At 38.1% G+C, this 11,329-nt stretch overlaps 2 protein-coding genes across 2 annotated transcripts; both read right to left on the bottom strand.

Annotated features, from left to right (window-relative positions):
- Positions 1 to 972: 972 nt before the first annotated feature.
- On the bottom strand, positions 973 to 2,912 carry LOC131775023 (uncharacterized). The gene is made up of 2 exons (XM_059091126.2): positions 2,476 to 2,912; positions 973 to 1,697 (listed from the first exon to the last, which is right to left on the bottom strand). The coding sequence occupies exons 1-2, from the start codon at positions 2,806 to 2,808 to the stop codon at positions 1,410 to 1,412; spliced, it is 621 nt and encodes a 206-aa protein (XP_058947109.2). The 5' UTR covers positions 2,809 to 2,912; the 3' UTR covers positions 973 to 1,409.
- An 848-nt stretch (positions 2,913 to 3,760) lies between these two features.
- LOC131774964 (uncharacterized) lies at positions 3,761 to 6,439 on the bottom strand. The gene is made up of 2 exons (XM_059091067.2): positions 6,053 to 6,439; positions 3,761 to 4,561 (listed from the first exon to the last, which is right to left on the bottom strand). The coding sequence occupies exons 1-2, from the start codon at positions 6,368 to 6,370 to the stop codon at positions 4,241 to 4,243; spliced, it is 639 nt and encodes a 212-aa protein (XP_058947050.1). The 5' UTR covers positions 6,371 to 6,439; the 3' UTR covers positions 3,761 to 4,240.
- Between the last annotated feature and the right edge of the window lie 4,890 nt (positions 6,440 to 11,329).

Raw genomic sequence — 11,329 nt, forward strand, 5'->3', positions numbered from 1 at the left:
GCATCCGAAAATCTATCATAGGCAGAAAAATGCAGCGTTCAGAAGAAGAAATGTCAATCTGAACAAAGAACTTGAAAAAGACCACAACGCCAGGCTCCCTTTGAGTTCATCAAGACACAATGACTTAACGTCATCAGTCAAGATGAACAGTCAGCCGGTAATTGACCAGCAGAATGTAGCAAAAAGAAGAGGAAGAAAAACTAGAAGAGAGGAAAACTCAGAAAGGACGCCCTGTTCGGATGATTTTAATGAACTAGAGAACTTGAACCGAAGAAGCACTTGTGTGTCGAGGAAGATTTTTGAAGAGGAAAATCTCGTCCTGCCCTGGCTCGACTCTCCGAACACTTCAAGAGGCAATCCAAGGTCAATGCAAGAGAACTTGAGGGGAAAACCTTTTGGTGAAAATAACAAAGGACTTTTGCCACCAATAGAGGTGGTACCGAGTTTTATTTGCCTGACCAGTGGGAATGACAGAAAACCTGAGAGAAAAGAATGGCGTGAGGGAATTAAATATGTAATGGGTCCGAGGCTCACTGAGAATGAAAAATCCCTGTGGAATAGGTGCTGTGATCCTAGCGACCGTCTAGGAGAAGACAACGGGAAAAAAATTTCCGCAAAGGAAAGAAATCGTGGAGACAGAGGCTTTCCGGAGTGTGACAAAAGAGGGACATCATGTAACTTGCACAGCGGCATTACTCAGGCTTATTGCTCCAAGAATGACGCGAATAATAACATAAAACACCACGTGACTGCACAAATGCTACCTTCTCGGACTAATGGACACTATGACACCGCTACGGAGGAAACGAGAATGAGCTACATGGTCTTAAAGGCGAGGATTCATCGGTCAACTTTCTTTTAAAAAAATTACGGTTTTTCACTTATCATTTGAAGATGAAAATGTTGATGTGTACAATAAAATCTTGGTTAACAATCATAAATCAATGAAATTCATGTTATTTGACAGAGTATTTATTTATTACAAGTAAGCTCGGTTTGATTTTCCGGTTTCAAACCACGACAAAAAAAATACCTCAAGCTGTTATCATTAACTTAACGAAGTGAAAGGGTTATTTCTTTTACTATATAACGATACAAAGACTGCGTCCGTACTCTCTAGCCATGTTTTGTAAATGGTTAACAATCTTACTATTTGTACATTAGCTAAACTATTGTACTTAATCGTGTACGACCTTATTTCGAGCGGTACTTGCTGCCCTCCCGCTGATAAACCTCAAGCCTTCTTGCTAGCAATTATGAACTTGTTTAAGTTCTCACTGAACTTGGTTGGTATCTTGTGACTTGAGCCAGCGCTTTTTTCCCGTGGTGTCCATTTACCCCGCAAGGAATTTAAACCATAGCAGGACCCAACTCAACCCTCAATTATTAGTTTCCACTCGTTTAACAGTTTATGGTATTCTTCTGTAATCTCTCGACGTTGGGCTAAGGCACATGGCTGCAGTGACAATTAAAATGGAAAGTCCTATCAAAGCGGTCGGCCACAACACGCTGTGTAGCACGATCTTTCTGTAATGTTCTTTGCTGTGATTTTCGTACACAACCTCATTCGGGACATTCGGGTTGCGATAGTACTGGTAGGTAGGCCCAGTCTTCCCCTTTCCAACTTGAAAATTGTGCAGTCCATTTGGGGTGGGAGCTAAGTCCGAGCTGCAGATTGAATCTAGCTTACGAGTGCACTGAAAAGAAGGAATTGTTGGAAACACAGAAATGTTAGATAAACTTTTGCTGAGTGATAAGGGTTGCCTCATTTTGATAAATAATGTTCCTCACTTTCCTTTTTTTCTCAATTTAGTAAAAGCGCGAATTGGGTGGCTGGCTTTTTCGAAGTTGAAATTTTACACGCGAGTTTCACATGCGAGTGATCCCCGATACGAGCGCGTAGCGCGAGTTCCTTGACTTTAGTTGTTAGCACGTAGAAATTAATCAACGAAACAGCTGCCGAGTTATTCATGGCCCGTTTCTGTCTTTTCACATGGATGCCTATTATTATTTTTATTAGTTTTTATTATTCTCTGTGCTTGATTAAAAGTAGTAAACAAAACGTCAGCCACAGGAAAAGTTCACTTGAACTAGTGATCTGGCTACAGCTGATTGTTGTTCGCGAAAATAATGTATTGGAAAAATAAAATATTGAGAGACGCTTTTTCTGGCCTTTAATTCCCTATTATCTTGACTGAGCGAGGAGGAGTCGACTGTTTGAAATATCCATGAAATTTTGAAACTTATTTAGCAGTATCATGGTTAAATTTTTCAAATCAAATACGAAAGCGCAAAACTACTCATTTTTAGGTGGAAATTTTATACGATGTTTCCAGGCGTTCACTTTCTGGATGCGCTGATATGTAAATGTAAAAATAAAAAAAATTTGCATACTAAGTTTCTCAAAATTTGGAACTAAGTCCTAACCATCTTTGAGAGAAATTATATAAAAAAGCTACTAAGAATTTATGTTACCTGGTCGTTCAAGTGGTACACATCTTTACGCAGCAGATATCCGCTTTCCTTGTAGCTTGAAAGGTTTTTGTTTATAATTTCGTCGTGATTACCACATAGCACGTACACTTTGAGACACAAGGAAGTACTGGTTCCACCAGGGATACATTCACTACAGTTTCCTCTTTCACAAAATATTTCCCTACGTGTAATTCGACAAGTTACTTTTTCATAGCTCAGCCCTCTTCGAGCGGGCATCACTTGCGTTGTAGACAAAACCACCAGGGAAATAAATCCCGTAACAAACAAAAAACTCGCCAAAATTAGTGTGAATTTAAAGTAGTTGGTATACATTGAAGTTACAAATGCACGCTCCGAGGAGATCCGATATAAACTTGGTGAAATTTAGATAGTTCTGTTTTATCAAACACCTCTTCTTCGGTCAGCTTCGAGGAGAAAAAAACCTATCTTTCGTGCAACAAACAATTATATCTTAGCGAGTCTTTTAACGCATTTCCGCTCCACCCAATCACGTTCGCACACAATTAGCTTTCGATCGCTAGAAAAGTGAAACAAGAGTCAATCAACACTGTAATCAGCCCTCTACTTCTTTCATTTAATTCAGCCAGTTAAAAGTGTTCCGGATTGCTATTTCTTAAACAATGAGCAACACTATTTTGGTACAGTGAGAAGTGTAACTTTAAGATATGGAAGCAAAGTTAAAACGACAATCTGATGTGATTCATCCTTTGCGGAGGACTAATTGCTGACTTGTGGAGTTCTATGTCGCGTCTAGACAAGCAAATGATTATCGCGATCCAATTTGAATCGTAAATTAGTTGAAACTTAAATGCAAGAGACGCAACTAAAACAATTGTTTTCAATTCTCTCGAAACAATTTATACTGTTGATTTTTTTTCTCTTTCGATGGTCTAGAAAGCTTGTACGGGAATATCACTTGAAACGGAAATAATCATGAAAGGAAATATCAAGTGCCAAATATATGGATGACGACATTGCCAACGATTTGAGACACGTGAATTCCTAAGAACGTCGGAGGTTGAATACATTAAATATTCTGTTTCCTGCGGATACATATTTCATTCAATAAAGAAGGCTTAGTGTTAAGTGTTCTTAAACTTTGTTAGGGTGAACAGTTTCATTTCTTGTCGATAGGGTGTCGGACAATCTAGGACGTGAAGGTGTTCGTAATGAAGGGTTTCTCTCGACATGGATTCATCCTAAGAGTGACAGTGCATAATTTTGTTCGCCGAGCCAAAAATTGAAGAGTTACTGAGGTCAATTCCGTACTTTATTTCGCAATATCTTCTTTTCGATAAAGCTATGATGAAATGCTATGCAATCATATTGAATGATACAATATATTTACATAATAATTTATAATGGTTTGTCACAATTTCAACATTCCTTAATTTTCACAACTTTGGCTCTTTTGTTGCTCTATTGATCGTAGTTATTACTGTCTGTCCGAATTCAACAGTCTTGAACGTAAACGGTACAGCCAAAAGTCCGCTCGATCTGTGAAGTAAACGACTTCAGCTTACGCAGTCTCTATCAGTCGCCTTCTCTTTTTCTGTCGGCCAAAATTCAATGTATCAACTCGTTGCTCAGAGATACAGATCATGACTTGTCACAACCCATGTCCTTTCCATCTGTTATAATTCTAAGATTCAGCACCGTTCTCACTTCGACCCCAAACGAGCACACATTGTGGAGAAGAAAGTCATCATGGTCCAGGATAGTGATATGAATAGCACTTGTTCTTTCAAAGTGTTTGATAAAGCGAAGCACTGGTCACTCCCTCTAACTTTTCATAACCGGCTTGAGGCCGTGTAGCGAGGAAACAAGCAGCTCCCGCAGTAACAATCACCGCTAACAGTATAACGGCCAGCGGCCAAACCACATTACTCAGCACCATTTTGTTGTAGCTTTCCTTGGAAGCTTTCTGGCTGACGATTTGTTCCGGATCACTTGGGTTGTAAAAGCAGTGGAGGTTTGATCCTACAGGATTACCACTGTGAAATAACTTCTTCAAGGGATGCTTGTTAGTCTTCTTGTCACTACACTGTTCTGGCGGTAAAGTGCACTAAAGAAAAGAAAGCGGAAAATAAAGAAAGTTAGGCCTTTCCGCACTGGCGAAAAAGTTGTTTATTAAACAATTTGGCAAATTTTGGCCAAAGCGGACAAATCTTCAGACGTACCGCCGACAAAATTTGTCCTGGGTAAAAACTGGACAAAAGCGACCAAATAAACAAAACCGTGATACACATGTCGACCCTTTATCGCGCAAGCTACGACAAGCGTGTAATTGAACTGAAACCAGTTTGCTAGAAAGGCAAAAATTGTCTTTTGTTGCGAAACTCGGATATCTAAAATTTTAAAAGACTGAGGATAAATCGTGGGAAATGGAGGTGGAATTCTTTGGCAGACCGATACTGGCCGGTCTTATGAGCAGATCAGGCGCTGACGGAAGTTGACGGCTTTGAAATTTTTAATGCAGATGCCACAGACGAAACAAAAATTTGTTGTTTAGACAAAATTTTTCCTTTGATTTTGTCAGGACAATTCCACTTTTGTCCGCCAGTGCGGAGAGGCCCTTAGGTAATGCACGTTTTATTGAATGATTCCTCGCCTTGAACCCCTCACTCATTACGTATTTCCAATGAGTGACAAGAAAAAACTATTGATTCTACATTGCGTAACATACGTGCAGAGATTGTTATGCGCTCAGACGAAACAGGACACGCATTTTGGGATAATCTCATCTAAAAATTACTTCAAGTGATAAGAACCTAATTGTTTCAGATCGCTTCCCGATCTTGCTATGTACATTGCAAAATGTGAGCATGCAGGTTGTAAGAAGATTTTTTATCAGCGCCATTTCGGTAATTTTATCTACCTGGTACTCAACATTATGTAATTAATACGGGTATATCGCCACAACATTATGTAGTAAGCTATCACAAATCATTATCATCAACTTAAAAAGTTCTTGTGAAATCTTTCTATGTATATTTTCAGGTAATTAGGATGTACACCTTGTGCAAGCTTTGACGCAAGCAAATTTTCCTAACGGAACTTTCTTTGGCTCTGGCAATAGTTATGGTCCAATGTGATCACCTCAAAATTTTCGCATTGGAAACAGAGGGAGGTAGAAGGGTGTGTCTTCTTCAATGTCACGCTTTCTAATCACCCTGACAGATTCTTGCACTCAAAATTGTGGGACAAGTGCCAGGGACGGCAGCGTGGACAGATCTTGACCTGGGTTCGGTTCAGATGATTGTGATTGGTTTTCCCAGGACAAAAAATAAATACATAACAAGCAAAAATAACTAATTAACCACCTAGGTAAACAATGGGGATCAAAAGCCAACTGCGCTTTTATTGCGAAATAGAATATGGACGTGCTTTTGCAATTCATCAGCGCAAGAACTATTCGCTATTCATGAAAATACGAAATTACCACTACTTATTTTACACTTATTTTAATTGATATCATTTTGGCAACGAAAAGAAATCTATTCTCATAATTAAAAACAATGCGACTAAACACACTGAGATCTGTAGATGTACGTACCTGTTTTTGCAAGCTGTAGAAATCCTTTCTTAATAAACGGGGCTGTGTGCTCTCCAACGAAGGATTCTCTTTGATCTTATCTTTGCCACACAGAACATATATCCGGAGGCACGGATAGCTTCCCTCTTGATTTTTATTGGAGCATTTTGTTGTAGCGTTCATGTCTCCTGATACAATCGTACAGTTTATTTCTTTAAAGGTTTGCTCTTCACGAGCAGGAAATATTTTTTGCATCGTTATCGTAATTAGGGAAATAGAACCAGCGAGAAATATTCCGACACCGAGAAGAACTGTCAGCTCTGATTTTGCGCAGCGCATTTTGTCGACTTCAAATTGAATTTGTTCTTGATAAATTTTCTTCACCTCAGGTCAAGCGAGTTGCTGTGTTCGGCGCATTAAAGCGTAAAGAACGTAACATCGAAATAAATTCTCTCTTTATGTGAAAATTGATATCATTGTCTTGCAGGGACGTGGACAAAGGATATGTCAATCAAACAGGCAACAGGCGGTGATTTGGATATGACTGTTGAGTAATAAATCACGTCGGAAGACGTGACTCAGCTGAACCAAGTCACGTTTTCTTCATATTTCTGACTCTTCTCTTGAAAGCGTGTGGAAGCATATTCATACCCTTAGAACTGCGCTCAGTTCAATTCAGGTCATACAAGTCCTTTAGGAGCAAAGGAAGTGCCACGAAACAAAATGCAAAATAATATAGAGATAAAAAAATGGTCGAATACTACGCAGTCGCCATTGCAACAGCAATAACGACAAAAAAATTGATTCATGATTATTCAATTTGATATGGCATCTGTAAGGTCCCTTTTTTTACCTCGTACCACTGGACGACAACAAATCTGAACAACAACAACAACAGCTACCGCAAATGAAGACCGAACCAATAGTTGCTGAGCCATCTCGGATTATCAAACAAAAGACAGAACAGGGCCTTTTTAGGCCAGAGGAAGCACAAAATATCATTCGCACATCTAATTTAAATTTTTTGAAGCATCTCAAGCGTTCCGCTCAGCAGGGAGATGAAGTTTGAGAAATGTAGCATTTGCTTTGTATCATAATGAAATTTGCTGCTCTTGAAGCCCACCCACTTTTTATTAACCTTTCGATCCCTAAGAGTGACTAGTATCAAATTTCTCCTTACAATATCACCCACGAATCATACATAAAAGTAACGAGAATAAAGGAAATGATCGCCACCTAAAGAAGCTCCTGATTTTCAACAAATTCTCCTTCTCTGTTCCATAATACACCACAGCAAATGTATGGAGAACAGTATAGAGAATATGCATAATGACGTGCGGATGTGAAAAGTAAATAAAACGAATGATCAGTTGAAAAAACATTTTCGAAAAGGCTGCTGTCCTGAAATTAATCACAGAGGAAGACGACTTCAATATTGCGCTTCGTGATTACATGACTGTCTCTCAAAATTGTTCAAATATTTTAAGCACCGGACGAGGACGGGCAATTAGGGCGAGTCAAGCCTAATTGGACCGTTGTTGAGACAGTCACGGTTGCTACTGGGCTATTATTGATTTGTTATTATTCGTTCGAATCACACAAAAATGGTTTCTAAGAACACTCATGTACTGCCACTCTTGAAACAGGTGTGGGTCAGCTGTACTTGTGTCTACGTCCTGAACTATCCAATTTTGAAGGGGCCATTTGATGGATACCACGCTTTCGATATGACATCAACTTTACACTCTGATTTAAATAGAGCTCGTTTTCTTTAGACTTCAGCAAGTCATTGATAAGTGACTTATACCCCATTCACACCAGCAAAACATGTTTTGTTAAACTGGTTTTCATTGAATGAAAATTATAAACAGAGAACTGAAAAACTTGATTTTCCATTGGATTCAAGTACTTGCTAACTTGCATTTCCAATGTGCTACATTCAAGTCAAAAATATTCGGTTAAATAGTTTCTATGAAGAAAAAAAAAATTAAACTGTGTTTAACAAAACAACTTTTAAACATGTTTAAGCTTTGGTGTGAATGGGGCATTAATTGAAGGTAAGTCCTTTGGGAGGGACACTCAAATGCGGCCGCCACCCGCTCCTGAAATTAGGTTTAAACAAGAACACTTCCACCACCTAGTGAGTAATGACAAAAGATCTACTTGCAAGGTAATTTCATTTCATTTTTCATTAATTATGCCAATTATGCATGTCGTGATGGCATCATATGATATATCCCATAATAAGTTAAACAAATTAATAGAAAACTTTCAACTGGTTGTGTGTCTTGGTCTTTCAGGTGAGTTTCAGTTTGGCAGTATCTACTTCAACAAGGGACTAAGCCTTAATGGAGGTGTGGGTGGTGGAGGCGGCTCAGCCTTTTCGAGCGATCCCGACCCTGGGAGTAGAGGAGGAAATGGCGGAGGCCTAGTGTTCTTAAAGCTTGTTAAACTGACAATGGGTGGGGGGGGGGTTAAGACGATGATACAGGTAACATCTGATTTGTTTAGAGGATGGCACGAGTTTTGTTAATCAAGAGCGGAACAAAGTAAAGCAAACCGAGGGTGATATTGAATAAATGTGAGTACTCAATTGAAAACTGCTCTATCTGAGAGTTTTATGTCCTGGGAAGCTCGAGATACAACCAGATCATCAGCATAGATGGTGCAGGATAAGCATAAAAATAGATTCTGCTTGTTTTAAGTTGGCACTTGTAAAGATTTGATTTTTCTTGTAAAACTAATCTCACAAGTGAGCAAGGCCAGTGCTTAAGCAATTTAATTTTAGATCAGCACATAGGGGAGGTGGTGCCGGCGGTAGTGTGGTTATCTATGCTAAAGAACTCGTAGGAAATCCTAAGGATGAAATCCTGGTCTCTAGCGGAGAGCCTGTCGTATACGCTCTTGGTGCTGGAGGAGGTGGGTATATTTGAAGGAATAGGCGATGCGTGCTGTAAACAAAAAACTGTAAACTTTAAAATTCCCTTTATTTGGGGACCATTCAATATTCATCGCCGAAGGAGGTGAGAGGGGGGGGGGGGGGGTGAGGAGGATTTTGCTTGTGTCACAATAAAATTTGTTTGATCCTTCCCCCCGTCAAGTCCCTATAGTATTGTGAAAACAAAATGCAAAATAAAAGGGAGTAGTTAACTTTACCAAGATTCTCATTTGTTGATTTTTAAATTGACTTAGTGTCAATCGGACCTCTTTTAAGGGAAGGGAGCTGGCTGGACTCCGGGCCAAGAGGTCCTGGTTCAAGACCTGGCCAACAGGGTACTTTAGTCTTACTGTGCCTCTCTCAAATCAGGAGTATAAATGATTACTAGTGAACTGTAATAATAATGATAATATTTATACAGGATAACCCTATCAGTGTAATAAGCACCATTTCAGTTTGAAAATTTTTTAGTCGAAATTCCGCTCAAAAATGGCGCGTTTAAAGCAAGCGAGCAAGCGAGCCATTGTCGAAACTCTTTATTTAATTTAAAGAAATATAAGGTTTACAAAACTTCATGTCCTGCAAATAGCTACAATGCTAATCTAGGCAGGACAAGACTTTAACTAAAGGCGTTATTAAATTACATAAGAAAAGAAGAAATACAAAAACATACAGAAAGAAACACCTTACATATAAATTCAAGTACAAGGGATTTTGTTATTTGAAAAAGACTAAAATTACAACTAGAGGTATATACAGTATATCAGGTTAACTTCACAAAATATTCTATTAAAAAATTAACATTCAAATAATTATCTTCATTACCTAGAACATTAAGGAGTAGTGATTTAATTTTTTTACGAAAATTAGAAACGTTGAGAGTCTTAACAGAAAGTGGAATAGAATTCCATATAGACACACCGATTCTAGTAAAAGATTTTTTCATTTTTTCAGTTCTAGAGAATTTGACAGAGAAGCATTCTTTTGCAGATAATCGCGTATTATAATGATGTTCTGTATTGATTTTCGCAAACTTATCGAGAAGACTTTTAGGAGCTGTCTTAGCATGAACGTCATACATTAAATAGCTTAACTGTTGAAAGAACAAAGACTGCAAAGGAAGGCAGTTTGATTCAATAAAAAAAGGGATTGCATGGTCTCTGGGTTTAGAAAAATAAATCAAACGCAGAGCACGTTTTTGCAGAACAAGTATCTTATTGAGGTAGGTCTGTGGACAGTTGCCCCATGCACAGATACCATAATTTAAATAAGGAGAAATAAGTGCATGATATAATTTCAAAAGAAGACGCCGTGGAATGTAATGCCTCATTTTAGCAATTATTCCAACCGATCTACTAATTTTGTGACAGATAAAGTCAATATGATGCTTCCATGATAGTTCAGAATCAATCATTATACCCAAATATTTAACAAAGTACTTCATCTCTAGAGTTTACTCTAGTATTTAAAGTTGGATTAAAAATCTTAATTTGAGGAATGAAAGGCATTCTTTTGTGGTGGGGACGAAAAATGACATAATTAGACTTTTTGACGTTGAGCGTTAGTTTGTTAGCATTAAGCCATTCGCTTACTTTCTCAAGTTCATTATTGACAGTTAGTTCAAGAGTACGTAAGTTGTCATTTGCATAAGTTAGACTTGTATCGTCTGCGAAAAGATAAAAAGTAAATTCCTTGGAAGATTTATGGATGTCATTAATATATAACAAAAATAACAAGGGTCCAAGTACAGAGCCTTGAGGTACTCCACATACGATCGTTTCAGTTTCAGATATGCATTTGTCTATTTCAATAGACTGTCGGCGATCTGAAAGATATGATCTAAACCAAGAATTTATAACTCCTCTTATTCCATAGTGTTCAAGTTTTGTCAAAAGAATCTCATGGTTAACAGTATCAAATGCTTTCTTAAGATCTATAAAAATTCCACATGAGTACTTTCTATTGTCCATATTAGAATGTATGGTGTTCACAATATCAAGAATCGCGTGCTGGGTACTATGTTTATTGCGAAAGCCATATTGTAAATCATAAAGAATATCATTCTTGTCTATAAACTTTATCAGTCTACGATATAAAATTTTCTCAAATAAACGATTATAAATTGATAACAAAGAAATTGGCCGATAGTTTTCAGGTAACGTCTCGTCTTCACCCTTATAAACTGGAATTACTTTTGCATATTTAAGTTTTGCAGGGTAAACCCCAGTTAGCACAGAGTGGTTAAAAATTTTGGTTAATGGTATGGATATGACCGATTTGGCAAGTTTTAACAGTTTAACAGGGGTAGAATAAAGCCCCAGGGCTTTATTGTATGGCAACAAGCTAATTTCTGTTTCAAT

This window comes from Pocillopora verrucosa, chromosome 7, assembly GCF_036669915.1.
Source record: "Pocillopora verrucosa isolate sample1 chromosome 7, ASM3666991v2, whole genome shotgun sequence".
NCBI lineage: Eukaryota > Metazoa > Cnidaria > Anthozoa > Scleractinia > Pocilloporidae > Pocillopora > Pocillopora verrucosa.

Bases quoted from the DNA above. Each gene is read 5' to 3' on its own strand.
- LOC131774964 (XM_059091067.2), bottom strand. From the start codon at position 6,370: ATGCGCTGCGCAAAATCAGAGCTGACAGTTCTTCTCGGTGTCGGAATA. The intron at 4,562-6,052 runs GTACGTACATCT...TCTTTTCTTTAG, and splicing joins TCTACAGCTTGCAAAAACAG to TGCACTTTACCGCCAGAACA.
- LOC131775023 (XM_059091126.2), bottom strand. From the start codon at position 2,808: ATGTATACCAACTACTTTAAATTCACACTAATTTTGGCGAGTTTTTTG. The intron at 1,698-2,475 runs GTAACATAAATT...CCTTCTTTTCAG, and splicing joins TGTACCACTTGAACGACCAG to TGCACTCGTAAGCTAGATTC.